The following is a 27,822-nucleotide window of genomic DNA, read 5'->3' on the forward strand; positions in this document are numbered from 1 at the left end:
TGCTCTGCTGAATTCTTGTTAAGAACCAGAAAATCTGCTCTGGACTCGTGTTTGTCGGGAGCACGGGATCCTCGCGCGCAGAGCTGTTCGGGGCAGGGACTGCCCAACGCCTGGGCAACGGGGAGCCTCCTGCTCAGTTGGCGCCCCGAGGTGCTGCCCTAAGACCCACAGTGAGTAATCGCTTTGGAGACTGAACGATACACTTCTCAGCCATTGCTATGCAGCCACCTCTAGGGTTGAGCTTGACAGCTGTGCTGCTGCTGCTGCTCAGCGATACTCCAGAGGCAGCACTTACCAAGGGCTGATACAGCTGCCTCTGGGTTGGCATTCAGCAGCTGTTTGAACAGGGAACACAAGCCCAGCACTGAGCTGCAGCCGCCTCTGGGGCGGGACACGGCTGCTGTGTAACAGCCACACAGAACAGCGAGGGGACAGTTCGCCCAGCACCGAGCTGCAGCCGGCGCTGGCGCGGGACGCGGCTGCTGAGTAAGGCGCGTGCCCGGCTGGTGCCGGCCCGCGTGGACGCCCGGAGCTCAGAGCCTGCCTGCAGGGTGCGGGGTGCCGGCGGCTCCGCAGGCCCCGCCCGGCCCGAGCCGGGAACTACAAGTCCCAGCCTGCACCGGGGCCGCGCCCGGTCCCTGGCCACCCCGGGACCAGCTGACAGCCCGGCGGAGCCCGCGGCCACCATTAGCAGCGCCCGCCGCGGCGCCCGGCTGGACCCGGTACGCGGCTGGGTGAGTGGGGGGCAGAGTCCGGGAGGCTGGGGGCGGGGCTCCCCCGTTGCAGAGGCCGGGCCGGGGCCCCCCGGACCTCGCCTAGGGCGCTGCGGGACTGGCCCCATTCAAAGCCCCTTCCCCAGTCCCGGGGAGCTGCCGGGCACACGGGGACCCAGCGCTGGGCAGGGCGGGGGGCACCCTCCGGCCGTGCCAGCCCCAGAGAGGCGAGGACAGCGCTGCCAGGCGAGGGGGGCAGGGGGCGCTGCCAGGTAGGGGAGCACGTGGGTACAGGGGGCGGGCCAGGTGGGGGAGTATATGGGGGCACTGCCAGGCACGGGGGCAGGAGGCACTGCCGGGGGGGCACGTGGGGACACGGGGCGTGCCAGGAGCCGGGTGCAGCACTTGGCTGGGCTCTGGAGCTGGCGTCACACACACACAAGTAGGGGACACCCACTCTGGCACCTTATGCCCAGCACCTCGTGCCCTGCCCCGGCACCGGGGCACCCGCTGCATCCAGGCTTGGTGGCAGCTCCTGTCTCAGAACCGGGCCCTGCTGGGGACAGGGGCTGCAAGGGGGCCCTGGGCGTAGCTGGGGCTCCAGCTGCACCACTGTGTGTGGGAGAAGAGAGCAGAGCACCCCCACTGCTTGGAGGGAGCCTGCGAGGAGGCCCAGCGCCATGGAGGCTGGGTGCGCCGGCCCCACTTGACAGGGCCGAGGCGCAGGGGGCTCCAGCCAGGCTCCGGGGTGTGGGGCCGGCAGGGGAAGGCCCCTGCCCTCAGCTGTGCCCTTGTGGTGCAGGGGCCCGCGGGGAGCACCGCCCACCGGGGACCATGTGCAGTCGCGGGCGCCGTGCCGGGAGCGCTGGATGTTGCTGCAGCGGCTGGGCCAAGTGCCGGGGGCCAGGCCCAGCGCCAGCTGAGGCAGCCGCCTGTCCCGGCACGGCCTGGGGCCGCTGCGCGCTCTAGGCTGGCTGGCGCCACCGGGGGCCCACGATGGAGGCTGGGCACAAGGCTCTGCTGGGCGAGGAGCCTGGGCCCGAGGATGGCAGCAGCGGGGGGAGCCCCTTCTGGACAGCCGTGTTCGACTACGAGGCGGCGGCGGAGGAGGAGCTGACGCTGCGGCGCGGCGACCGGGTGGAGGTGCTCTCCCAGGATGCCAGCGTGTCGGGGGACGAGGGCTGGTGGACGGGGAAGATCCAGGACAAGGTGGGCGTCTTCCCCTGTGACTACGTGGCCAGCAGCCCTCCCTGCCGCCTGCCCCCTCTGCCGCCGGAGATCCCCTTCCAGGAGCTGCTGCTGGCCGAGCTCATCGGGGTGGGCGGCTTCGGGAAGGTCTACAAGGGGCTGTGGCGGGGGGAGGAGGTGGCGGTGAAGGTGGCGCGCCAGGACCCGGAGGAGGACGTGGCCGTGGCGGTGCAGAGCGTGCGGCAGGAGGCCCGGCTGTTCTCCATGCTGCAGCACCCCAACATCATCGCCCTGCGAGCCGTGTGCCTGCAGCCCCCCCACCTGTGCCTGGTGATGGAGTATGCCCGGGGCGGGGCGCTCAGCCGCGCCCTGGCCGGCCGCAAGGTGCCGCCCCACGTGCTGGTGAACTGGGCTGTGCAGATCGCCCGCGGCATGCGCTACCTGCACGACGAGGCTGGGGTGCCCATCATCCACCGGGACCTGAAATCCACCAACAGTGAGTGACCAGCCGGGGGATCCTGGGGGCGGCCCCAGGGCAGGAGAGCCGGTGTACCCGCTAGCACCCCCCATCGGGGACAGCCTCTGCCCTCTCCCCCCACACGCCAGCCAGTCCCCGCCCTGGGGCCCGATGGGAGCCGGCACCCCTAGAAGGGACAGGCCCTGCCGCATCACCCCCCACCCTGCCCCAGCCAGCCAGTCCCCGCCCGGGTCCAGGCACCAACCCCAGCAGGGACCTCCGACCCCCCACTAGCACCAGGCTCCAACCCCCACAGGGACCTCCGACCCCCCACTTGCACCGGGTGACGACCCCCCACTAGCACCGCACACCCTTCCCGGGACCCCTGACCCCCACTAGCACTGGGCACCCCCCCCCGGGACCTCCAACCCCCCACTAGCACCAGGCACCGACCCCCCCACCCAGCACCAGGCACCGACCCCCCCCAGGGACCTCTGACGCCCCACTAGCACCAGGCGCTGACCCCCCGCAGGGACCTCTGACCCCCGACTAGCCCCGGGCGCCAACCCCCCGCAGGGACCTTCGACCCCCCCACTAGCACCAGGCACCCACCCTCCCGGGACCTCTGACCCCCCCACTAGCACTGGGCGCCAACCCCCCACTAGCACCAGGTGCCAACCCCCCAGGGACCTCCGACTCCCCACTAGCACCGGGAACCCAACCCCCCAGGGACCTCCGACCGCCCCCACTAGCACCATGCACCGACCCCCCCCAAGACCTCCGACTCCCCACTAGCACCATGCACCGACCCCCTCCGGGACCTCTGGCCCCCCAAATAGCACCGGGTGCCAACCCCCCCCAGGGACCTCCAACCCCCCCACTAGCACCGGGCACCCACCCCCCTGGGACCTCCAACCCCCCACGAGCACCGGGTGCCGACCCCCGCCACCCGGGACCTCCAACCCCCCACTAGCACCGGGTGCCGACCCCCCGCCCAGGGACATCCGACCCCCAACTAGCACCGGGCTCCAACCCCCCTCCAGGGACCTCCGACCCCCCACTAGCACCGGGCTCCAACCCCCCCCCCCCCCGGGACTTCCGACCCCCAACTAGCACCGGGCTCCAACCCCCCCCCCCCCGGGACCTCCGACCCCCCACTAGCACCGGGCTCCAACCCCCCCCAGGGACCTCCGACCCCCCACTAGCACCGGGCTCCAACCGCCACCCCAGGGACCTCCGACCCCCAAATAGCACTGGGCTCCAACCCCCACCCCAGGGACCTCCGACCCCCAACTAACACCGGGCTCCAACCCCGACCCCCCACTAGCACCGGGCTCCAACCCCCCCCCCCAGGGACCTCCGACCCCCCACTAGCACCGGGCTCCAACCCCCCCCCCCAGGGACCTCCGACCCCCAACTAACACCGGGCTCCAACCCCGCCCCCAGGGACCTCCGACCCCCCACTAGCACCGGGCTCCAACCTCCCCCCCAGGGACCTCCGACCCCCCACTAGCACCGGGCTCCAACCCCCACCCCAGGGACCTCCGACCCCCAACTAGCACCGGGCTCCAACCCCCACCCCCGGGACCTCCGACCCCCGACTAGCACCGGGCTCCAACCCCCACCCCCCAGGGACCTCCGACCCCGCACTAGCACCAGGTGCCAGCCCCTCGGGAGACCCTGCCCGGCACTGACCCAGCAGGGAAAGGTCCCTTCCCCGTTCTGCCCAGTGCAGGGCCCAGGCGGCTGCGTCTCTGCACTGAGCCTCGCCAGGCCCAGCCCATGGGGCTGCCTGGGAGCAGGGGCCTGGTCGTGGTACCTGCCATGAGGGGGCATTGTCGGCACAGGGCTCATCCAAGGAGACGGGAGCCCTGGTGCAGCCCCGTCCTGAGGCCCTGGGAAGGCCAACCGGCCTTCGGGGGTTGCAGCCATCTGCGCTCCTCCCCTCATCCGCCTTGTGCCCCCTCACTCTCCGGCCCCCAGTCCTGATCCTGGAGAAGGTGGCGGACGGGGAGCTGGGCAGCTGCACGCTGAAGATCACAGACTTCGGGCTGGCGCGTGAGTGGCACAGGACGACCAAGATGAGCACGGCTGGTACCTACGCCTGGATGGCCCCCGAAGTCATACGGCTTTCGCTGTTCTCCAAGAGCAGCGATGTCTGGAGGTGCGGGGCTGGGGGAGCCTGGGGCTGGGGGTGGGGTGTCACAGGACAGGGCCCCTGGGAGCCTGGGGCGAGCCTGGGGCTGGGGGGTCACAGGACAGGACCCGTGGGAGGCTGGGGGGAGCCTGGGGCTGGGGGGGGTCACAGGACAGGACCCATGGGAGGCTGGGGGGGAGCCTGGGGCTGGGGGGGGTCACAGGACAGGGCCCCTGGGAGGCTGGGGGGGAGCCTGGGGCTGGGGGGGGTCACAGGACAGGGCCCCTGGGAGGCTGGGGGGTCACAGGACAGGACCTGTGGGAGGCGGGGCGGGGGTCGCACATGGGAGCCCTGAGGGCATAGGGTGTCACTGGGGGTGGGGTCTCCCCAGTTCCGTGCTCTGCGCCCCAGCCTGTCCCACCCTGTGCTGCAGCTTCGGGGTGCTGCTGTGGGAGCTGCTGACGGGGGAGGTGCCCTACCGGGAGATTGACGCACTGGCAGTGGCCTACGGCGTGGCCATGAACAAGCTGACGCTGCCCATCCCGTCCACCTGCCCCGAGCCCTTCACGCGCCTGCTGGCAGGTGAGTGCTGGGGGCGGGGCCTGGCCAGTGTGGGGCGGGGCAGGGCCTGGCCAGGGTGGGGTTTGGGACCTGGCCTGGCCGGGGTGGGGCAGGGCTCAGAGCCTGGCTGGGGCCCTGCTGACGCTCTCCCCCCACAGAGTGCTGGCACCCCGACCCCCACGCACGCCCGCCCTTCCGTGCCATCCTGGGCCAGCTGGAGGCCATCGAGCGCTCGGCCATGTTCTGCATGGCCCTGGACTCCTTCCACTCGCTGCAGGACGACTGGCGCCTGGAGATCCAGGCCATGTTCTGCGAGCTGCGCACCAAGGAGAAGGTGAGCAGGGCCCCGTCCGCCCCCCAGGCTGCCCAGCCACAGCCTGCCTGGGACTCTTCCCATCAGCGTGGGCACAGCCCTGCGCCGACCCCCGACCTGACCAGCACTGGCCCCCGACCTGCCCGGCACCGGCCCCCACCACGGGCACCGACCCCCGACCTGCCGGGCACTGGCCCCCACCACGGGCACCGAGCCCACCAGAGACCCCCCAGCCCGACACCCCCCACCCCCCCAAGCCCTGGGCACCGGCCCTGCCTGAGCGCTCCACCCCTGCAGAGCTCCCCAGCCCCAGGTGCTGGCCCTGTAGGGGTCCCCGGCCTACACCCCCTCCCACCTGTGCCCCAGGAGCTGCGGAGCCGGGAGGAGGAGCTGCTGCGGGCGGCCCAGGAGCAGAAGACGCAGGAGGAGGAGCTGCGGCGGCGGGAGCAGGAGCTGGCTGCCCGCGAGATGGACATCGTCCAGCGCGAGCTGCATCTCATCATGGACCAGCTGCACCAGGAGCGACCCCGGGTCAAGGGCCGCAAGGGGCACTTCAAACGCAGCCGCCTCAAGCTGCGTGACGGCAACCACATCAGCCTGCCCTCAGGTGCCCCCAGCACCCCCTGCCCTGTGCCAGTGTCCCCTGTACCCCAGCACCCCCTCCCCCCAGCACACCCCACACCAGCCCTCAGGTGCCCCCCAGCACCCCACACCCCAGCACCAGCCCTCAGGTGCCCCCCAGCCAGCCCTATTGCTTTCTCTCACCCCAGGTTGCAGGACCCGGGGATGCATCTGATTGACAGGTCCAAGCACCTGGGATGTGGAGCACTTGTTTATAGTCCATTCATCCCAGCTGGGGCTGAGTTCACACCGCCCATTGTGTAGCTCAGTGCATCTTAGCCCTGGCACATCTGACAAGCCATGAAAGCTGATGCTCCAACCCCTCTCATTCCCCTGTCCCTGCTAGCTACAGGCTGAGGACCTCCCAACCACCTCCAGAGAGTCCCTGACCCACTCAGCTGTGCAGCAGCTCTTATATGGCCCGCTGGGCCCTGATTGGCTGCTCCTCTCAGCCCTTCCCTGATTGGCTGTCTCCAGCACAGCCTCCCTCTGGTTCTGTTAACTCCTTAGGGCCCAGTGTGCCCCCGGCCCTGCGCCCCCACCCGCAGCCTGACGTGACTCTCAGCCGGCCGGTGGAGCAGGAGGATTTATTGCTGCTCAGAGACACTTTAGAACAGGAGCCCTGTCGGCGCAGGGCCGGGGCAGGCAGCCTGGCTCCTCCTGGGGGGTAGGGCTCATGGGCCCTGAACCCCCTTTCCTGCTCCCAGTTTGTCCTCCTCCTGCCCAGCCCAGCCTGGCCCCCAGCAGCCATGCTGCTGGCTTTGTTCAGAGCCTCCACCAGCTGCTACGTGCCTCAGCTTGGGGACCGACCCCCGGAGACTGTCCCTGCCAAGCGGCCTGGTACGGTCGGGATCTCACGCGGCATATCACAGCTCCTGGCGTGGGCAGCGCCTCCATCACACCGCAGCCAGTGTGCGGCCAGCCCTGCCGCACGGCACATCTGTCGTTCGGCTCCCAGGCGGGGACTGGCACCTGCCGTGAGAGACGCCAGCTGCACAGGCTGCCAGCCCCGGCCGGGGACCAGCCCCCCTACCCCTGCAGCCAGGGCCCCACGTCGCCAGCCTGCTGCCGACACGGGTGCTGGGCTCCAGGGCAGCCGCTGACCCCGGCCTGCCCAGGCTGCCATCTGGCTGGTGTGCACAGGGCCCCTCCTGCCGGGTCCTGCTCATCTGCCCTCTCGGGGTGTCAGCGGGCTGGGCTGGGCTGGGGGGCGAGGCACTGGCCAGGGTGGCTCAGCCAGCCTCACCCGCCAGTGTGACCTGCTCCCGTTCCCTGCTCCTCTCGTGCGTGGGCTGGGAGTCGCCTGCCTCAGGCAGGGTCAGGTGCCCCCCGGCCACTGCCTCCTGCTGCTTTATCGCACCTGTTTCTAGGAGAGTGGGTGGTGCCTTCGCCAGCCTGTGCTGCAGCGCTGCAGCTGGGTAAATTCCCTGCCCCACACTGACCCATAACCCCAACCCCGCCCCACAGGGTCACAGCAACTGCCTCAGCCTGCAAGGGCAGGGCCCCCACTCAGTAAGGGCAGGGTGGTGCCGTGGGGCAGGGCTCTGGGAGGCGTTGTCCCAGGGGAGGCTGGGGCTCCGGGGCTGACGCTGCCTCTCCCACCAGGCTTTGAACACAAGATCACGGTGCAGGTATCACCCACCCTGGACAAGCGGAAAGGCCCAGGAGACAATGGGAGCAGCCCCCCCACGACCCCCATTATCATCCCTCGCCTGCGGGCCATCCGCTGTGAGTATCCCCCTGTGATGGAGTGGGGGGGGGGGTGCATATGTGAGTCAGGCTGGATGTCTGAGGCAAGCAGCAGCTCCCAGTGGCTAAGGATGACCCTGGGGCTACAACTGGCAGGTAACACCTCTGCCTGAACAAAGAGCAGGGAGGAGCTGAGCTGGGTTTTGAATCGGGGGCGGCAGTTAGAGGCTAGGAAAAGGGAGAGCTGGAAGGCAGCCAGCCGGAGGAGGGGGAAAGCTACACCCCAGAGGGGCACCCCTCGGGGTCTTCCCCCCAGGACAGGTTGGAAGGACTGTCTCTGGCTGCTATGCTGTTGCTTCTGTGAGAAACTGGACATCTGTTGCCTAATAAACCTGCTGTTGTGCCTGCTGAGTGAGAGTCTCTCCTGCCAGCGGGCGGGGTGCAGTGCAGGGGGACCCCTGAACCCCATCACACCCCCCAACGCCCCTTCAGCCCCCTTCAGACTCCTCAGCTCCCCAGTCACTCTCGGGCTCCCCCGGCCCTGTCCCGGGGGTCTCTGCTGCCCACCAGCTCTCTGGCCAAGGGTCCCTGGGGTGGCCCCCGAGGCAGGCTGTGGGGCTGGGAGCGCTCTTGGCTCCTGGGCCATTTGCAGGAGCAGACCCAGAACTGGCACATGAACAAATGTCCTGTCCCCCTGGCGGTGACTGGGCCATGATCCTGGGAGACACCTGGGGGGGGGGGTGGTGCTGAGCCCAGCCATGCGCTGGGGCCAGAGCACAGGGCTGGGGTAGAGTGTGTGGGGCACCCAGTCACCCCACCCACCTGCCCGCTGCAGTGACGCCCGGGGACGGCAGCCAGACGTGGGGCCGGAGCACGGGGCTGAAGCAGGACGAGCTGGTGGGGAACAGGAAGAAGGGGCGCACGTGGGGGCCCAGCTCCACGCTGCAGAAGGAGCGGCTCGGCGGGGAGGAGCGGTACGAGCTCGGGCCTGGGGTAGGGCTTCAGGGTGGGCTCTGGGCCCAGTGCAGTTACCTGCATGTCCACAGGCACTGGCCTGGGCTGGCAGGGGCTGTGGGTCGGAAGGGAGGGGCACTGGCAGGGCAGGGGCTGGGCTGGGCTGGCAGGGGCTGCGGGTCAGGAGTGAGGGGCACCAGCTGGGCTGGGCTGGGCTATTGAGCTCTGTTGCTGTCTCACTGTCTGTTCTGGCCACAGGCTGAAGGCTCTGGGAGAGGGCAGCAAACAGTGGTCATCCAGTGCCCCCAACCTGGGCAAGTCCCCGAAGCACACGCCCATCACGGTGGGCTTCACCAGCCTGACAGAAATGGGTACGTGCAGCCTGCACCGATGGGGGAGGCGAATGTGTAAAATGGGGGTTCTGGGGCACCACTGAGGGGGGCAGATCAGGGCAAACTGCTGGGGACGGGGCCCCCCCCTGCCCAGCCGGGGCCCTGCGCTGCAGGGCACCAAACCTGGCACACAGACCATGGTGTGCCCCGCTTCCAGCCAGACGTCACCAGCAATTCCCTCCCACCCGCCGGCTTCCCTGGGCCACCCCAGAGCCTCCCCACCCCGAGGAGAGGTCATGTCAGCCAGTCGCCCCAGTTCCAGCCGGGTTCCCCAGCCCCAGGGCGCTGCACCCCTTTGGGGCCGGCCAGCCACGCGCTGGGCCCAGCTGGCGCCAGGGACGTGGGAAGGGTCGTTGACAGGAAGAAGGAAGAGGGTGGGAGTGATGTGGTTGAAGGAATCGGATTCCCCCCACCAATGCCAGGCCCTCAGTGCAGGCTTGCAAGAGCGACGGGCTGGTGTCCAACCTGGAGCACATCCCCCAGCTGGACAGGCCGCGCAGTCCTTAGTGCCTGGAAGGATGAGCTGCACTGGGGAGCAATGCAGGAGCCTGAGGCCCCTCTTGTACCCCGGCCCTGGGGGCTCCCGCTGTTCTCGCCATGGGAGTGAGCACCCAGGATGGAGCCTGTCGGATGAGGAGGCTTCCTGCCCAGGCCCACGCCAGCCTGTTCCAGCTGCAGCCGTGGCCCCCGCTGGGCTGGCCCGGCCCGGCTCAGCAGAGCGCCCTGGGGCGGTGTCTGCACGGCAGCCGAACCCGGAAAGGAGCCGTGCGGCTCAGTTTGAGTCGACTTCAAAACGGGCTCTTCCGGCGCCGCCTGCCGCAGTGACGCACTAGCCCGAGCCTCCCTGTGCTCTGGCGCCGAGGCGCACGGGGATGCCGGAGGAGCGCCCGTTCCCTCCCGGCGCGGGGCCAGCTCCCGTGCGCTTCCCCTCTCGCGGTGCTGCCAAACCTGCTGCCGCTGCCCCAGAAACACAGAGGGGAAATAGAGCCCAGAGCAGGTGCTGGTTCCCGACCCGCGGGTGACACACACGTGAGCAGCACCGACCCCATCCCTGCACGCCCCGTGCGCAGGTTGGGTGCAGACCTGGGCCAGCCATCACAGCAAGGCTTCGTGTGTCCGACGCCGCCAGAGCCGGCCAGGGAGGGGCACGTCGGGGCAGGGGGGTGGTGCTGGTGCCTCCAGCAATGGGGTAAGCGTTCATGTCAGCCGGGCCCCAGCCCAGCACCCTGGAGCCTGCCTGACCCCCCCAGGAGCCCAGGGACCCACAGGCCGGTGCTGACCCCATCCATCTGCTCAGAGGACTTGGGCCTGGGTGTGGCTGTGGGCAGCGGGGGCGGGGAGCAGGTGGCCGTGTCCCTAGCTCTGACCCCTTGTCCATGTGTCTGTCTGTCTGTCTCTCCCCAGAGGAGTACGTGGAGGCAGATGGCAGCACCCCCCAGACCCCCTCCTTGCCCCCCCCACTGCCCGGAGCTGAGGACAGGGCCCTCTGGCCCACGGAGGAGCTGCCCCCTGTTGCTGAGGGCCCGCGGCGGGCCGGGCCCTACAAGCGCAGCGAGCTGGCCCTGCTGGGCTGTGCGTCCGTCCTGGCCTCGGTGGCCCTGGGCAGCGAGCTGCGGGAGCAGGCGGGGGGCCCGCTCCTGTGGGGGGGCCGTGGCCAGAGGGACGAGGGGCCCCCCAGCTCTGTCACGTTGCTTTCGCTCTCCTCCCTCTCCGACTGCAACTCCACCAAGTCCCTGCTGCCCTCGGATGAGGAGCCGGCGGCCCCCTCACCCGCCCGTGGCCCCCACAACCCCCTGGTGGACCTCCGGGCTGAGAGCTTCAAGAAGGAGCCGCGCCAGTCGCTGACACCCACCCACATGACGGCCGCCCAGGCCGTGAGCCGGGGGCACCGGCGCACGCCCTCCGACGGGGCCCTGCGCCCCGGCCCGCCCAGCGCAGGTGAGGGGGTGCAGTGCGTGTCCGCGGTGGCCCCTGCCTGCCCACCCCACCGGCTGAGAGCCTGGTGCCCCAGCCGGCCGAGCCCTCATTGCTCAGGCCCCCCACTCCCACAGCTCCCCGCCCCAGCCAGAGCTGGGGGTTGAACCCAGGAGTCCGGCTCCCCATAGCTGTCTGTGGGGTGGGGGTGGAAGGTGTGTGAAACAAGGGGCCCTGGGAGGGAGGGAGGCAGGGGGGAGGGAGCCCAAGGTGGGGGACCTTGGAGGGTTCGGGGGGCTGAGTGACCCAAGGTGCTTCGCCCTCAGGCTCTCCCGAGACCTTGGACACCACCCAGTGGCTGGACCCCCCTGCTCTCTTCCCACCGCCCTCGCGGCGCAGGCCCCCCGAGAAGGACCTGGCTGTGGAGCGCCCCAAGACCCTGGAGTTCACACCCCGGCCACGCCCCTCTCCCGCCCGGCCCCGCATCGACCCCTGGAAGTTGGTCTCCTTCAGCCGGACTCAGCGCTGGTCCCCAGGCAGGGGAGGCCAGGGGGAGGGGCTGGGCCTCCCCAGGGCCTGCCCCACACTGCTGGACATCGACATGGAGGGGCAGAGCCAGGACAGCACTGTGCCGCTCTGTGGGGGGGGCACCACACTGTGACAGCTGGACCTGCCCTCGGCCCAGAGCCCTACCCAGGAATGTATCCCTCCGCCCCCCAGCCAGTGAGCCGCAGACCTATGGCAGGAGGGGGGCGCGTGGATGGAGCAGCCTCTATACTGTGTGCCTGCAGCGCCTGGGCCCCAGGCCGGCCCACTTCCTCAGCAGGCTGAGATCCCACCGCACCCACCAACCGGCCCCCAGGCAGAGCTACTGTGGGAGGAGCCGGGGTGGGAGGGGCATGGGGGGGCGTGTGTATTTATTGGGGGGAGGTGAAGGCCCCGTCCCTATTTAAAGTCTGTGTGGTGTTTGTTTAAAAAAAAAAGGATAAAAATCAGACGCCTGTGGAGCCAGCAGGGGTTGTACCCTGCCCCCTGTGTCTGCCTTCCTTAGCGCAGCACCTGGGCCCCCGCCCCCGCCCCCGCCCCCAGGAATTGAGCAGTGCAGAGTGCAGGTTTTGCCTTCAGCTGAAAGCGCACCAGTACAAAGCTCACCTGGCTCGGAGATGCAGCCACCTCTGGGGTGGGGCACTGGACTCCTCTGAGGCGATCAGGCTCCTCCTCTTCTTTCCCTGCTGGCCCCCGGCCCCTCTCCGAGCTGAGACTGGAACCCAGGAGTCTGGTGACCCAAAGGGGGTGGGGAGGTGGCAGCGTGTTCTGGCTCCTCAGTTCAGCGGCTGGCGTCAGTGGCTGGTTCGTGGCCAGGGTCCCAGTCGCGGTGCAGGGACGGTGTTCAGCTGGGGGCTTTCACCACCTCCCTGCAGAGGGGACGGGCTGGGATGCAGGACTCACCCGGCTATTGCCAGCCCCACCAGGTGAACGCGGGGCCTGATCCTGCACAGTGTGACGCACGCCCCAGGGCCAGCCCAGCTGTGCTCTCAGGGCCGGGGCCAGGGGCTCAGCTCGACAGCAACTTGCTGCTGGGGCTTCAGGGCATCACCCCAAGTCCTGCCTGCTACACTGCCTCTGTGCCGGGTGCACTCTGCCCCAGCCTCATGGGGCTGGCAGAGCCCTGCAACCCCCGTGACAGAGCCCTGGCACTGCCATTCCCTGTGCTGTAACCACTAGTTCCCACTGCCCTCCCAGAGCCAGGATAGAACCCAGGCACCCTGGTGCCCAGCCCCACCCCCTCAACCACTAGTCCCCACTGCCCTCCCAGAGGCTTCTACCTCGGGTGGAGGGGGGGCTGAGAGTCCATTGGGGCTGTGTTGCCGTGGTTACCAAAGTGTGAAAACAGCATCATTGATGATTGGTGGGAGGCAGAATTGCCCCCCCCCGCCCGGCCCCAGCCCGACCCTGCCCTTCTCTGGGGCTGCCACAGTAGGTCTCTGGCCAGGACGCCTGGGTTCTCTGCCCAGCTTGGGGGAGAGGGGGTTGGGAGCCCGGCCCTGGCCTGGGGGCAGGGGCAGGACTCTTAGCCATCTGTGGCCCTGCCTGCCCCCCCCCGCCCTTCAGCAGCTGGCCAGGCCCTGGCCCCTCACGCCCTGCACACGCTGGGGGCTGTGCCCCACATGGACCTGTCTGGGTCAGTTGGTCGCACTGGGCACGAGTGGGGCCTTTACATGTGCCTAGGCCCCTGACCCCCCCGCTGTCCCAGCGCCCACCCTGGTTGCTGTGTTGGGAACGCACCAGCTGCCAGCGCACTCAGCCTGGGTGCCACCCCTCTGCCCCCAAACTACCCCCTGAGCCCTGGGACATGCTCTCCACAGTGTCCATGTCACAGGGTGGGGGGGGCCCCAGGCCCTGCCCCCCCCCAGCTGGCAGATGGACTCTCCCTGGGCGGGAGAAAGGGGGGGAGGGTTACGGGGCAAGAGGGACCCCGTGTAGAACAGACGTCTCAGCACAGGGACCAGAGGCATCAGTACAATCCAGCTGGGGGAGAGGGGCCCAGAGGGGTCCCTGAGCAGGGCCCTGGCCCCTTCCTCCCTCTGCAGCCAGCCCAGACCGACCACCTCCCAACTGCCCAGCTCCAACTCAGACCAGCCAGGCCCCTGCACCCGTCCTGGCCTGTTTCCGGGAGGAAAGGGCTCCCCTGGGTAACAAAGGCCATGGAGGCCCCTTGTGTACCTGTCAGAAGTCCTCACACCCACAGTGCCCCTCACCACCACGCACTGAGGCTGTGCCTAGGGAAACTGAGTCACTACCTGGTGCTACTACATGGCACCTGGATGCACATACAGCTGAATGAAGGGAATCAAATCCTCACGCCCGCCCCGCCCCCAACTGCTTCACATCCCTGCCCCCTCAATCCTGCCCAGCCTGGGGTGGGCGCACGCTTGGCTGCCAGGCCCATGTGCCCACCGCTGCCATGCAGTCCAGCTCCCTGGTGTGAGGGGAGTAACCCCTCCCGTCACCTGGCCTGGCTCAGGCAACCTGGCCATTGTCCAGCAGCCTGGGGCCATGGGGCAGCCCTCACATTGCTGGGTGGGCACCAGCCTCCTGCTGCCCCACCCAGGGTCGGCAGTGCCCCCTTGATGTCCAGCCCCATGGGGTAAACCTCAGCTGCCTGCATCTCCTGCATGCCCCTGCCCCCTTTCTATAACAGGGTTTCTGGGCACAGCTAGCAAAATCAATCCATGTACCGTTGCTTAGAATCCAGGCCAGGCTGGGCTTTCCAGCTCACTAAGGCAAAGCCAACCAGCCCCCAACGCACCTCTGCCAGCCCCACTGGCCAGCCAGCAGCCAAAGCAGCAAACCCCCAGACTTCCCAGCAGCTCCACCAGCCCAGAGCAACAACCCCCAACTTCAGGTGAGAGACACTCACACCTGTTTCACCAACACCACACACATTCTTCCAGGCCCGCAAAGGGCCCAGCCACAGTCCTTGGTCAATGCATGCTTGGCTCTTCCCCAACTCACCACACTCACCAGTCCCTGAGATCTAACTAGCTAAAGGTTTATTAATTAAAGAAAAGAAAGAACAGGGTTAGAGCGAAAAAGTGGGTAAAGCAACACCTTACACACATCAGTTACAGTGATCGGTGCAGGCCAGCTGCTGCTTCTAAGGCCACCTCATGGTCCTCCGTCCAGGGACAAAGCCCTGTCCTCTTCCCAGCAGGCCGTTGAGTGTCTGCCCCCACCTGACCCAGGTGGGCTGTTGTGGCCACCTGTCATTGGCTGCTGGGTTTGCCAACACGTCCCAGTCATTTACCTGGCAGGTGGGCTGAGGTCTGTGCATCCAGTTTCAATTCATTCGCTCAGCCCAGGTCCCCTGCCCAGCAGGCTGCATTCCATGATGTGTCCCCAGCATCTGGGCTATGGGCTCAGCATGTGAGCAGCTGATTTCCACCCCATTGTTTAGCTCACCGTCCTCTAGGGCTGAGTTCACACCTCCCCTTGTGAGACTTGGCACTAAAACAGTCTCTAACATGGCTACAGGGCTAAAAGCTATAACTTTACCTGCAACCATGATACAGACACACAAGTGGCCTACATAGATTCGGGCAGCCGGCTGTAACCTAAACTGGCAGGTGACACCTGTGTCCTGAACAAAGACCAGGGAGCCCAGCTGGGTTTGAATCAGTGGCAGCAGTTAGCGCATGGAGGGCGGGGGGTCTGGCAACTGGAGAGGAACAAAGTCCAGCTGGGCTGAGCCAGAGGCTGCAGGGCTGGGGGTCTCTCTGGGGCTCTCAATTCCCCCCCCCCCACCACACACACAGGTCAGACAGACCCTTCTGGTTACTGTGCTGACAAATCTGTACCACGCTGCATCTCTGTTGCCTAATGAACCTTCTCTCCTCTGTGCTGAGTGAGAGTCACATCTCGCTGTGGATGGAGCAGAGCCTGGAGACCCCTGACACCCTACATCTGGTGTCAGAGGTGGGATCTACTGCACCCTGTGGACGGCTCATCCGTCAGTCAGCGACTGAGGCACAGGCGAAAGAAGGGCAGCCGGCGAGGTGCAGGTGTGCTGAAGGGCAGTGAGGTGGGGTCCCCAGTGGCTGGGGCCCATGGCCTAGTCCCCTGTAGAAGTGACGCACAAGGAGGCTGGCACACTGAAGGGGCCACCGCAAAGAGCTGCAGTGGCGTATTACTGGCACCTTAAAACAGACATTGTCTAGTTGTGCAGGGAGAAAGGCTCCCTAGTGGCAAATCCACCACAGCCCAGCTCACTGCCCAACTGGAGGAGAATGAGCGCTCCTTGGAGTTGGGGCCACACAGCCCCTGGGGAGACTCCAGACCCTCACCCAGCCAAGGCACAGCAAGGGGCTGGGTGCAGCCGGATAAAGCCCAGGGCAGCTGAGCGCCACATAGCCATTCGCACCTACTCCCTGCTCAGCACCTCCTCCAGGGAGCTGGAGCGTCTGGAGATTGAACTGAGGCTGAGAGAGCAGCATGACCAGGATGAGCCAGCTTTGGTGGAGCTGAGAAGCCGAGGCCTCAGCTGCAGTGAGTGGGGAGGGACCCAGGAGACCTGGGTCCGCCAGTCACTTTGAGAGGTTCGTGTTGATCCAGTGTGAGGACGTGGGGGACCTGGATGGGTTTCTCACCTCCTTCCAGCGAGCCTGCGAGATGCACCAGGCCCCACCAGACAAACGGTTCCGGCAGCTCACCCACTGGCTGGCTCAGAAGGCCGCAGAGGTGCTCAGCCAGCCGGAGGGGCTGCAGCCGGGGGGCTTCAAATGGGTCAAACAGGCCCTGCTGCATGAGTTTGGGCAGACCCCCCAAGACACACAGGGAGAAGTTCCAGGAGGTGCAGAAGGGGGCGGAGGAGACCTCTGCAGAGCTGGCCTCCTGCCTGACTCAATACTACCACAAGTGGGTGTTGGGGCTGGGGGCCCAGACTGCAGAGGACCTGGTTGTTGATGGTCCTGGAAAGGTTCTATGGAGCGTGTCCGGCCGACCTGAGGCCATGGCTCAACGCCCAGAAGCCAGAAGACCCACACGGTGCGGGGAAGCTGGCTGATGAGTTCATGGACAGCCGGGCCAGGGAATGCCGGAGAGACCAGTTCCTGGCTGTGCAACTGGGAGGATCACCTCTGGGGTGAACTCAGGAAACAGGGCCCAACCTTGTGCCCCCCCAGAGGGCCAGCCAGGGCCTGGATGGAGCAGCTGGCCCGAGGGACACAGGGACACCTGGGCTGTTATCGCTGTGAGCAGAAGGCCCAGCCAGGAGAGACCTTGTACGGTTATCTGGATGGAGTCCCAGTGGCCAGAGGAGCCGGCTGCCCAGGTGGGAGGGGCTGGCAATACATCAGTTGTGGGGGTAGACCCACAGGCCAGCACCTCCGGGAGACCTGACGCCCCAGAGGCGAACGTCTCTGTGTGCCGGGTGGGGGCGGGGCGGCCCTGCACAGCGAGTGCCTTGTGCCCCTGGAGGTGGGGCAGGAAGGTGATGGGCTTCTGGAACATGGGGGCGGAGGTGACGCTGCCCAGCCTGAGCGAGTGAGCCCAGCCCCCATGGTGCCAACACCCAGCTGTCCCTGAGAGAGGGGCACAGAGAGGCCCCATTCAAGGCACCCGCAGCCTGGGAGCACCAGAAAGGGGGGCTAAGGGGGCCCCAAGGAAGTGGGGGTGCTCCAGCACTTGCCAATGGAGGTGCTGATGGGGGGGCGACCTACAGGAGAGGCCAGAAGGACCCCCCAGTGCTCTGGTCGCTACCCATAGCCAGAGCCAGCCAGGAGTTTAAGGCCCTGCCCGGGGGGTGTGTCCAGCAGGGTGCACAGGGGCCCAACCCGACAGGCACAGGGCTCAGCAGGGCTGGGACTCCAGACCCAGGCAGTGGTGGGGAGCAGGTCCCTGTCCTGCCCCAGCTGCTGGATTCCAGGCCAAGGTGCAGGCAGACCCCTCCTTGCAGACGCTGAGGGGCCAAGGTGCGGCTCAGCACCTTGGGGAGGAGCCCATCAGGAGAGATTGCCAGGGGAGAGGGGATTCCTGTACCGGGAGTGGCTCCCCCCAGGGAATGGAGGATCACGGGGGGTCCAGGAGCAGCTGGAGGTTCCCCAAAGGTATCGCCCCAGGCTGCTGTGCCTGGCCCATGACAACCCACTCTCAGGGCACTGGGGATCCGGCGCACCCAGCTGAGGCTGCTTCAGGCCTTTTATTGACAGACGTGCAGCAGAACTGCCAAGCCTGCGGCTCCGGCCAGAGGGTGGGGAGAGCCCGAGACTGGGGAAAGCTGCTGTGAGGCACCTGCACGTCGTAGAGCCTGCCTGGAAGGTAGCGATCGATATAGCGGGGCCCACCGGCATGGTGAGTCGGATGGGGAAGAAATACCTGCTGGTGGCAGTGGCTGCTGCTGCCCTGGTGCCGTGGCTCTGTCCTCTACCAAGGCAGCCACGGTGGCAGACGCGCTACTGGCCATTTTTGGCTGGGTGGGGTTCCCTAAGGAGGTCCTCAGTGACCAGGAGCCGACTTCACGTCCACCTGCTCCGGTGCAGGTGGGGGAACACGGGGATCCGGCTCTCCTGGGCCTGGGGGTGTTGCTCCCGGCCCAACAGGCTGGTGGGAAGGTTCCTTGGGACACTGAGGCAGATGCTGGAGGCCTTTGTGCACCGACACCTGCAGGACTGGGAGGAGCCCTTGTCCCACCTGCTATTTGCAGCCAGGAGGTGCCCAAGGGCCAACCAGGTTCCCCTGGACAGAGCTGACAAGGGCTGTTCAGGCCAGGGAGGAAATGGCCCCTTAGCAGCAGCTCATGTGGAACTGACCATCAAGAGAGGAGAAACCGGGTCAATTCAGTCGGGGAGCACGTGGCCTCCTTCTCCCGCACCCCCACCCACTTCTCCCGCACCCCCCTGTCCTCCGCTGCCTCCTCCTCCCGCACCCCCCCGCCATCTCCCACCTCCTTCTCCTGCACCCCCACCCGCTTCTCCCGCACCCTCCACTGCCTCCTTCTCCTGCACCCCCACCCGCTTCTCCCGCACCCTCCACTGCCTCCTTCTCCTGCACCCCCACCCGCTTCTCCCACACCCCCCCGCCCTCTGCCGCCTCCTTCTCCCGCACCCCCTGCCCGCTTCTCCCGCACTCCCCTTCCCTCCGCCGCCCGCTTCTCCCGCACCCCCCCACTTCTCCCGCATCCCCCTGCCCTCCGCCACCCGCTTCTCCCCCCCAGCCCTCTGCCGCCTCCTTCTCCTGCACCCCCACCTGCTTCTCCCGCACCCCCCAGCCCCTTCTCCTACACCCCCCGCCCTCCACCGCCCCCTTCTCCCACACCCCCCACAGCCCCAGCACAGAAACAAGGGGGCAGCAGGAGAAAAGCAAGAGAAGTTTATAGACCTGGCGGGGGGCAGGAGGGGGCATTACAGCCCCTGGGAGAGGTAACGGCTGCCTGGGAGGCTGGCACTGGGCAGGGGTGACAGATGTGTCCCTGGATGGCCTTGGTCCCCGACTCAGCGCTGCTGCCCCTGGGCACTGCAGTTCCGGTGGGGGAGGGGCCTTAGCACGGTGCGGAAGGGCCGAGGCTCGTTCTCCCGTCACCCTTCCCTGTCCGCCCATAGCTGGGGTGCCGCAGCGCAAGGCCTCTGCCCAAGCTCACCGGGGTGGCGGGTGGGGAGGAGCTGCAGAACTCCCCCACTGTCACCCCCACCCCACAACAGCCCGGGGGTGGCCACGAGCCGGGAGCCCCCAGCAAACTCCGGGAGACAACGTGTCCGCACCCGCGGGAGCCGGGCCGGGCCGGGCCGGGCCGGGCCGCACGTCGGACTCGTCACCCCGCGCCTCCTCCGCCGGGGCCCTACGCGATCAGCGCCTTGTAGCCGTCCCGGTCCCGCCGGGCGCAGCGCAGCAGCTTCAGCTCCGTCAGCTGGATGTAGCGCAGCACGTTGGTGTCTGCGAAGGGGAGAGGGGAGCGCACCAAGGTCCCGGTCCCGCCCCGCCCCCTGCCCTCGCCACGCCCCTGCCCCAACATCGCCCCGCCTCCTGCCCTGCCTCTGCCCCCAACATCGCCCCTGAAATCGCCACGGCCCCTGCGCTGACCCGCCCCCTGCCCTCGCCCCGCCCCCTACCCCGCCCCTGCCATCGCCACGGCCCCTGCGCTGACCGCGCCCTCACCCCGCCCCCTGCCCCGCCCGCTGCGCTGGCCCCGCCCCTGCCCCGCCCCTCACCTGCGGGCTCGCGGCTCTTGGCCTCCTGCAGGTAGCGCAGGGCGCGCTCGTAGTCGCCCAGGTGGTAGGAGGCGACGCCCGCCCGGTACGTGGCCTTGAAGTGGCCGCGCTGCTTCTCCAGCACCTTGAGGCTGTACTCCCGCACCCGCGCGTAGCTCACCAGCTCGCCCTGCAGCAGGCAGCCTGCGCGGGGGTCAGCGGCCCGGGCGCCCGCCCCCCAGCTCAGCCGCTGGCCCCGCCCGCAGCCCCGCCCCCAAAGCCCCGTCTCCTCCCGGGACGTGTCTTTTTCAATACATCCGGGCAGCGCCGGCCGAGCCCCAGCCCCGCCCCGGGGTCTCTCAGGGGCGGCTCACCAGAGGCTCCGGTGAGGGCCGCAGGCCGGCGCCGGGCTCCTGGGGCCGAGCCCAGCTCACACGGGGGGGAGGTCCCCCGTCCCCCAGGAGCTGCAGCCCCCGAGAGCCCGGCTGTGCCTGGGGTGGGGGAATCGCTGCCCAGTCCCCTGGCTCTGCCCCAGCGCAGCCTGTCCCAGGGGGCAGGGGGCGCTAGGAACCCAGAGGCCCTGGGGGGCTTTTCCCTAACCTGCTGGAGCACAGCCCCAGGCTGCAGGGCACGGGGGGTGGGGAACGATCCTCAACCCAGCTCCAGGACAGCCTGACAGGCCCTGACCTGGGCCGCCCGGCAGCTCCCAGGGGGCAGCCACCCCACAGAGCAGAGCCCAGCAAGGCCGCGCCCCTGGAGTTACGCCAGCTGGGCTCAGAGCCAGCTCCGACCTGTCACAAGCAGGAGGGGCTCCAGCTGGACCGATCCCCCTGCTGGCATCTGCGCCAAGCGATGGGCACAGGAAGGAGGTGTAAACACCCGGCTTCCTGCCTGGCACCTACCCGTCAGGCTGTCGTAACACTCAACCTCGGTGCTCTCCACCAGCCGCAGCTGCTCCTCCGTCAGCGGGCGGTGCCCCGGGCCCGGCACGCTCCGCTCAGGGCCAGCTCGGCCCTGCACCCCCTTGAGCTGCAGCAGGGCCCGGTGGTACTTCCCAATGGCCTCCCGCAATTTCTTCTCCTTGTAGCAGCGGTGCCCTTCCATCTTAAATGCCACGGCCGCCTGGATCTTGCTCTCCAGCTCCTCTGCCAGGGCCCAAGGCCCCCCACCAGCCGTGGGGCAGCCCTGGCTACGGCGTTGTGCCTCCATGGCTGGGCTCAGAGGCTGCGAGCCATGCCTGCCCGGGGGGGGCGGGGATGCTGTCTCCGCTGGGCCAGCCAGAAGAGCGTGCTGGGTGTACAGCAGGGCGGGGGCTGGGAGCCTTCCCGGGCTGCCGCTCAGAAAGGGGAGCGGGGAGAAGGGAGGAGACAGCACCAGCTCGCTGTGCAGCAACAGCACCGGGAAAGCTTCCCCTGATGCATTGTGGGAATATCCCAGTGCATCACAGCAGCACCGGCCTGCCACGTCTCCTGTTAGAAAGCAGGGCAATGCTTTTGACGGGGGAGGGGCTGTGTGATCAGGGGATTATTCTGGACCCCCCTGCCGCCAGCCCCTCCCCCACTAGGCTGTGCTTCCCACTGGGAGTCTCTGCAGCCTCCCAGGGGCTCCCTCCAAGTCCCACTAGGGGTGGGGGGTCAGGACACAGCCCCTCACAGGACAGGGCCCTGTATGCATGTGCAGCCCCTCTCCACAACTCAAGGGGAGCTCCACAACTCAAGGGGAGCTCCCCAGCTCTGCCAGTGCCTGCAGCTCCTGTCAGCTCAGCCCAGCCCTGGGCCCCCCAGCTCTGCTGGTGCCCTTACTCCCGACCCGCAGCCCAACCCTGGGCTCCCGGAAACTCTGTGCTCCTCCCTGCCAACTTACAGCCCGAGTTGGTTTCTGCCCCTCACATTTCCGCTTCCACCCACATGCAGCGCCTGATGCCCCAGGAGCACCCCCTAAGCCCTGACGCTGGAGTTGGGCCGTAGCTGGCAGGTGGTCTGTCCTGGGGCAGGCCTCAGCCTGTTCTGGGGGCGGGGCAGGTCCCCTGAATGGCAGCCTGTCCAGTACTGGGCCCTGTAGAGCAGACCCCCAAGCAGCTGGCACCAGGATGGTTAAAACACACTTTTATTCCACAAACACACACGGCCGATTTCCCAAGACACTTTTTTTTTTTTCAGGCCTGTGTGGGGTGCAGGGGCCAGTTTGGGACACGCTGCCGCCCCCTTGTGTCCCTCAACAGCTGCTGCAGGGGCCTGGAGGGAGCACAGAACCCTCTAGCCCCCCGCCACATTTCCCATCACTGCTGCTGGCGGGGACACGGCCCCAGCACCTCGGGGGCCTGGCACACAGGTGGAGCCCAGCCAGGGCCGGCGGATCCCACGGAGGCTCAGGGCACCTGGGCGCGGCAGCGGGCGAGGTAGTCAGAGCTGGCGATGGCCGGGCTGGTGCTGGCCCCCAGCTTCTGGGGGCACGAGTACTTCAGGAAGATGGCCCGGAGGCTGGAGGCGCCAGCCCTCAGGGCAGCCCTGGCCATGGAGGCATGTACAGCCCCTAGTGCCTCTTCACTGCAACAAGAGCAGGGGCAGGGCGTCAGCTGGCGGGGGCTGGGCACCAGGCAGGGCAAAGTCCCCCACAGCCCCAGCAGCTGAGTCCCTCCCCTCACCCCAACACACACACCCACCTGTACAAGGAGAGCTGCAGGGAGCCCTCCGGCCTGGTGCCGGCCTCTTGCAGCACCCGCTGGGCCAGACACAGAGCGGCTGCGGCCAGCTGAGCTGGCTCAAAGGCCACACAATCCACCTCCATCAGGGACAGCTCCATGAAGTACATGGCCAGGTGACGGACCTGGTGGGGGGGGGGGCAAGAGTCAGACTGACCCACAGTCCCCTGATGCCTGGCAACCCAGTGCCCAACCCACCTGCCCGGAGAACCCAGGAGTCCAGGCACCCGGCCCCCCCGGCTCTAGCCACCAGCCCCCACTGCCCTCCCAGAGCCGGGGGAGAACCCAGGCGTCTGGCTCACGGCACTCACCTCTGGGGCGCAGCGGCCCAGGGCTGCCAGCAGGCGCAGCAGATGCACAGGGTTGGTGTAGTGCAGCTGGAAGTGGAGGCGGGACAACACCTTGCGCTCCATGCGCAGCAGCTCCCGGCAGCTGAACGAGTCCTCAGTCATGAAGCACAGCTCAGCTGGCTGCAAGGGAACCAGGGCTGGGCTCCCATCCCATCGCTCACCTCCTGGCCCCCAGACCAACCCAGGCTCCTCTGCAGCCTGGAACTGCCCCACCCCTCCAAAGAGACAACAGAGACAGGAGTCCTGGCCCCAACCCCTGCTCTACCCACTAGCCCCCACTGCCCTGCCAGAAGCAGTGTTCCCCAGGAGAGTCAGGCGCCGCCCAGCTGACTGGGGGAGCCCCCGGCCAGCACCATGTCTGGGGTGGGGGGGGGTGTGCACAGCTCCACCAGCCTCAGTGCACAAGCGACATTTAATCCGCACAGGGATGGAAAATGGTGGGGAACACTTGAGAACCCAGGTGTCCAGGCTCCCAGCCCCCTGCTCTACCTACTCACCCGCACTTACACCCAGGGAGAAGGGGCAGGCGTCCAGGGCCTGCCTTACCTCAGGGAAGGTGCACTCCTCCACTTTGCAGGCCACGAAGAGGCAGGTGACACCCAGGAGCTGCAGGGCTGGGACCCGCACCCGTGCCACCTTCAGGTAGGCATTCATCAGGTACACGGCGAGGTACAGCGTGTCGTCCGCCAGGCTCAGGTACTCCTGAGGGGGCAGGGTCACAGGTGGGGGCACAGGGGCAGGGCAGGGGGGCAGGGGCTGTCCTGGGAGAAGGGGGAGTTGTTGCCCATTTTACACAGAGGGAAACTGGGGGAGACCAGGGACAGACCTGAATCTCCTGCCACAGGCCTGAACCCAGGAGCCCTCCCCCATCCCTGGGAGCTGGGGGCCTGGGACCCAGCGGCGGGTGCTCTGCCTGCAGTGGGGCCATGGCCTGGGCATGTCCCCGATACCTACGTGCACCTGCACAAGCCAGTCGACAACAAGCGCCCGCATCTCGGCTGTCACGGTGCGGGGCACCTCCCAGCTCCGGAAGACGTACCTGGATTGTTTCTTCTGGGGATGGAAGCGAGACAGGGGCACGGACGTGCCATGGAACAGAGTCAGAGCTGGGGATGGGAGCCAGGAGTCCTGGCACCAGCTCCCCCTGCTCTAACCACTAGACCCCACACTCCTCCTCCAGAACAGGGCTGGGCCCAGGAGTTAGCCAGGGCCCTTGGGGTGCTCCTGCCTGGGCTGGGAGGAAGCAGGGTCCCCATTTTTCATCATAGCATCAGTGTGCAGCTGGTCTTGTCCTTTCCACCCCCACGCCCAGGGACCCCCCGCAATGGGTCGACAGAGGACCCAGCGCCGTGTGACCTTTAACCCAGCCCCGTGGCCCACACGCACCAGCATGCCGGTGAAGATGTCCCAGGCGTACTCCTGCTCCAGTGCCATGCCCATGCTGGCCAGTGCCCAGGCCAGCTCCTCGGCCAGCGCCTCCGGCACACAGCACAGTGCCGCACTCCCCCCGGGTGTCCCCCCTGCGGAAGAGACGCTGTCACCAGCTGCGCTGCCCCCAGCACCTCCCAGCCGGGCACCAGGGCCACCCCCAGAGGCTGCCGGCTGCTCAGCCCCAGCCTGGCTGCAGGCTGCCGCTGCTCTCCACCCCAGAGGCGGGCTCGGGCTGGGGGCCCTCACGGGGTGACAGCACTGCTGGCCCTGGATGGTCGCCCCCGCCCCATGGCGACACCCTCTGGCCAGGCCGTGGGCAGGGAGCAGCCCCTACCTCTCTGTGCGCCGGGGCTGGCAGGGACCCTGGGGCACACAGCCGCTGTCCTCTCTGGCACCACCTCTCGCGCCTGAGTCCCCTGCGGCTTCTTCTGCAAGAGAGAGTGGAGCGGGGTGGGAGCCGGTGCTGCCCCTCAGCGCTCACCCCCACGGGCATTGCAGCACCCCCAGAGCACCTCCCCCGGGGACAGCGGGGCCCAGGGGGAGCTGAGCACACCCGTGTCTAGCTGCGCCAGGGGACCAGCCACTCAAGGGCTCCAGGTCTGGAAGCCCAGCCTGACCCCGGCACCTGGTACCTTCCCTCTTGGGGGGACTGGCTGATCATGGGGGCGTTGGGGGAGAGCTCCCAGCAAGGCAGTCCCCCCGCCAGCCACGCCCCAGCACCCCTGCAGCCTGGGGGACCCCTCCCGGGCGCTCTGTCCCAGGCAGTTTGCAAACAGCACTTTTGGAAGCTGCAAAGGTGATTTGCATTTTCAGCCGCCCCCTCCCAGCACAGGACAACTGTGCGTGCCCCACCCCCGCTGCGGGGCTCCCCCCATCTGCTGGGACCCTGCCCTACAGCCGCCCGCCGGGGAGGTCCCACCCCCCGACCTGAGGAACAGGCCCTGCCCGGGAGGCTCCTGGGCTGCACAGGCAGAGGAAGGCCCCGTCCCCTGGGATGGGGGAAACTGAGGCACGGGGCATACGCAGGGCAGAACTGAGCACCTCCAAGCTTGCCCAGCCACCCGGAGGCTGCAGCCCTGGGGCTGTCAGTGCTGCAGACAGCAAATACCCCCCGGCAGCAAACCGCCCCCGGCCCCGGGCTCACCTTCCGGGCCCCCCTGTCCCCACAGGGGCCCTTGTTCTTGCTCTTCAGCGGCTCCCGTTTCTCTTCCGCCTGCAGCTGAGGAGAGCCCTGGGCGTCGGGGGCCTCGCAGCACCACCGGGGGAGGGGGTCGCGGCCCCTCGGGGTCCCCTACCCGCCTCTGGGCCCTGAATGCCAGAGGGAGCCCCGGCTGGCCCCAGCCCTCCCCAGCTCACCCCACCCCCGGCTGGCCCCAGCCCCCCCAATTGCCCCCAGCCCCCCCGGCAGACCGGGACCCCCGGAGCTGGAATCGCTCTTTGCAGGCTGGACACAACGCCCCTCCCCACACCGGGCCCCCCACCCTCCTGACACAGAGCCCCAAGGCCCCTCCGCTGCCCAGGCCGGCCGAGGAGCGGGGGGCTGCCCTGTCCCAGTACCATTAGCTCCTGGGGGCACCAGGCGCTCAGCTCATGGCACGTGGGGGGCTGGCCCAGGGCCCACGTCATCCTGCCGCGGGGCTAGAGGACCGAGAGGGTGAGGCAGCAGCTGGGGGCTAGCCCCGGCCCTGCTAATTAATGCTTCATTAGGGCCAGGTGGGGCCCCGTGTGCTATTGGTGCAGCTCAGCCCAGGTTCACCCAGCCATTGGCTCAGGCAGGAGCAGGGCGGGGCCAGGGAGGCTGGGCTTGGGGGGGCGGGGCAGCAGCCCCCTACCCCCTGCAGGGGTCTCCCAGGCCTAGGGCAGCCATGAGGCTCTGGGGCACAGCAAGGCCGGGCAGTGCCCCAGCACGGTCGGGGAGCAGGCGGGTTTCCAACCACCAGTGGTTTCAGCCTGAACAAGGGGAGACCTGCACCAAAAAGGAGGGTGACAGGTCAGGAGTGAGAGGCCCAGGGCTGGGCTGGGAGGGGCTGCAGGTTGGGAGTGTGGGGCACTAGCAGAAGTGTGGGGAGCAGGGCTGGGCTGGGAGAAGCTGTGGCTCTGGAGTGAGGGGCACCAGCGGGGCTGCTGGGAGCTGGGCCTGGGGACAGGCATGAGGCCTATTAGAACAGCCCCAAGAAGGGTATTTGGGGGATGGATCCCAGGATGCAGCCGGTTTGTTGTTCCCCTGGCGTGGCCCCCATGGGCTCATCCCTATCCCCAGGAGGACAGGGCTGTGACGGGCCTTTTCCCTGCTGCATGACACCGGGTATACGACGATAAATGTGCGTCGCACGGAGGCACCTCTGGTAACCTGTCGGCTGACGCCCCCTTGCCGGGGACGTCGCATTCTGGTGCGTGAAGGCAGAGGTAGGAAGCAAGTGGCTGTTTGCAGCATTAATGTGCTACTGGTGCCCCAAGTCCCAGGCCTGGGCACTGAGCACAACGCCTCGTAAAGAGCCTCGTCTGGCCGGGAGGCGAGCAGGACCTGGGGCTTTCATGCCTGGCTGGAAGCCATTTTGATCGGGTGGTTTTCCCTGGGATGGGTGAGGGGGGCCAGGAGAACAAAGATTTGCAACCCAATGGGGAAGTCTGTTCACACTGCCGGCTTTTCCTCTCCAGCCTGATGCATCCTGAGCAGAAAAAACGTTCCCTGCGAGCTGCGGACCCCCGTCAGGCTAAGGTGAATTCTGAGATGAAGCTTTCACCTGAGAGCGGGACAGTTGGTCAGGGTAAGAACCTGCAGTAACCAGGTTCCTGGGGGACCAGAACTAGTGATGTGCTTATTTTAATCCGGTACCTCAATGACACGATTTGGTAATCTGAGCAGGAGAGTCCTTGGCAACTGGAAATAGGCAAACGTAGCGTCCATCTTCGAAAAGGAGAGGATAATCCAGGGAACCACAGACCAGGCAGCCTTGGTTCCCAGGAAAATCCTGGGGGGGATCCTCAAGGAATCCATTCTGGAACACTTGGAAGAGGGGAAAGTAATCGAGTATTTAGCATGAATTCACCAGGGGCAAGTCCTGCCTGACCAGTGTGATTAGCTTCGGTGACGAGGTAACTGGCTCTGTGGACATGGGAAGTCAGTGGAAGTGATATACCTCGACTTTAGCAAAGCTTTTGGTACATTCCCTACAACATTGTTGCCTGTAAATTAAGGAAGTCTGGATTGGATCCTTAGACTGTAAGATGGATAGAAAGCTGGATAGATGGATGGGCCCAAAGGGTAGTGATCAGCGTCTGGCTCGTGGCCTGTTTCAAGTGCAGTGCCCTAAGGATTGGTTCTAGAGCTGTGATGGAGTGGGGGATACCTGTGTGTGTGTGAGTGGCTCACAGAGGGTGTGGGGCTCCTGCCGAGGGTAACCTTGATGACCAGGTAACACCTTTGTACTGCAGACAAAGGAGGAGGTGGAGCCTGAGGGGTTTGAATTGGAACTGGGAGTTGGAAGCAGTTAGTCTGGGCTGAGGGAGAGAGAGAGACAAAGGAGGGGGCCAGGCCCCAGCTCTGGGGGCCCCTCGGGGCCTCCTCTCCTCAACATGGATTGGACTGGCTGTCTCTGCCTGCTGTACTGACTCCTCTGTACGATGCTGTGTCCTGTCGGCTAATAAACCTGCTGTTCTCCTGCTGAGTGAGAGACTCTCCTGCCTGCGGACACGTTGCAGAGCTTGGGGGACCCCAGA

The 27,822-nt window shown here is 67.3% G+C and overlaps 3 protein-coding genes across 4 annotated transcripts; 1 reads left to right on the forward strand and 2 right to left on the reverse strand.

Moving 5' to 3' along the window:
- The first annotated feature begins 641 nt into the window (after positions 1–641).
- MAP3K10 (mitogen-activated protein kinase kinase kinase 10) lies at positions 642–11,820 on the forward strand. Of its 2 annotated transcripts, none has more exons than XM_075016161.1 (11): positions 642–734; positions 1,516–2,397; positions 4,342–4,522; positions 4,929–5,077; positions 5,215–5,390; positions 5,736–5,976; positions 7,596–7,718; positions 8,515–8,653; positions 8,892–9,004; positions 10,430–10,963; positions 11,266–11,820. In XM_075016161.1, exons 2-11 carry the CDS (start codon positions 1,710–1,712, stop codon positions 11,598–11,600), a joined length of 2,679 nt encoding a protein of 892 aa, XP_074872262.1. In that variant the 5' UTR covers positions 642–734; positions 1,516–1,709; the 3' UTR covers positions 11,601–11,820. The 2 variants fall into 2 exon arrangements, with proteins under 2 accessions (XP_074872262.1, XP_074872263.1); XM_075016162.1 differs by having other exon boundaries at positions 664–722.
- A 6,977-nt stretch (positions 11,821–18,797) lies between these two features.
- Positions 18,798–20,829, reverse strand: TTC9B (tetratricopeptide repeat domain 9B). Its single transcript, XM_075017928.1, has 3 exons — positions 20,523–20,829; positions 19,642–19,824; positions 18,798–19,366 (listed from the first exon to the last, which is right to left on the reverse strand). Exons 1-3 carry the CDS (start codon positions 20,827–20,829, stop codon positions 19,272–19,274), a joined length of 585 nt encoding a protein of 194 aa, XP_074874029.1. The 3' UTR covers positions 18,798–19,271.
- Positions 20,830–21,740: 911 nt separating this feature from the next.
- On the reverse strand, positions 21,741–25,728 carry CCNP (cyclin P). The gene is made up of 9 exons (XM_075017929.1): positions 25,660–25,728; positions 25,247–25,315; positions 24,437–24,530; positions 24,058–24,191; positions 23,626–23,724; positions 23,218–23,373; positions 22,633–22,791; positions 22,283–22,446; positions 21,741–22,166 (listed from the first exon to the last, which is right to left on the reverse strand). The coding sequence occupies exons 1-9, from the start codon at positions 25,726–25,728 to the stop codon at positions 21,989–21,991; spliced, it is 1,122 nt and encodes a 373-aa protein (XP_074874030.1). The 3' UTR covers positions 21,741–21,988.
- Positions 25,729–27,822: the final 2,094 nt, after the last annotated feature.

Source organism: Carettochelys insculpta, chromosome 22 (assembly GCF_033958435.1).
Source record: "Carettochelys insculpta isolate YL-2023 chromosome 22, ASM3395843v1, whole genome shotgun sequence".
In the NCBI taxonomy this organism is placed as follows: domain Eukaryota; kingdom Metazoa; phylum Chordata; order Testudines; family Carettochelyidae; genus Carettochelys; species Carettochelys insculpta.

Bases quoted from the DNA above. Each gene is read 5' to 3' on its own strand.
- MAP3K10 (XM_075016161.1), top strand. From the start codon at position 1,710: ATGGAGGCTGGGCACAAGGCTCTGCTGGGCGAGGAGCCTGGGCCCGAG. The intron at 5,391-5,735 runs GTGAGCAGGGCC...CCTGTGCCCCAG, and splicing joins AGCTGCGCACCAAGGAGAAG to GAGCTGCGGAGCCGGGAGGA. The intron at 7,719-8,514 runs GTGAGTATCCCC...TGCCCGCTGCAG, and splicing joins TCGCCTGCGGGCCATCCGCT to TGACGCCCGGGGACGGCAGC.
- CCNP (XM_075017929.1), bottom strand. From the start codon at position 25,728: ATGACGTGGGCCCTGGGCCAGCCCCCCACGTGCCATGAGCTGAGCGCC. The intron at 24,192-24,436 runs GTAGGGGCTGCT...TCTCTTCCGCAG, and splicing joins CAGCCCCGGCGCACAGAGAG to GGGGGACACCCGGGGGGAGT. The intron at 22,447-22,632 runs GTGAGTGCCGTG...CCCCCCCACCAG, and splicing joins TGGGCCGCTGCGCCCCAGAG to GTCCGTCACCTGGCCATGTA.
- TTC9B (XM_075017928.1), bottom strand. From the start codon at position 20,829: ATGGAGGCACAACGCCGTAGCCAGGGCTGCCCCACGGCTGGTGGGGGG. The intron at 19,825-20,522 runs GTAGGTGCCAGG...ACCCCCGCGCAG, and splicing joins GTGTTACGACAGCCTGACGG to GCTGCCTGCTGCAGGGCGAG. The intron at 19,367-19,641 runs GTGAGGGGCGGG...TCCCCTTCGCAG, and splicing joins CAAGAGCCGCGAGCCCGCAG to ACACCAACGTGCTGCGCTAC.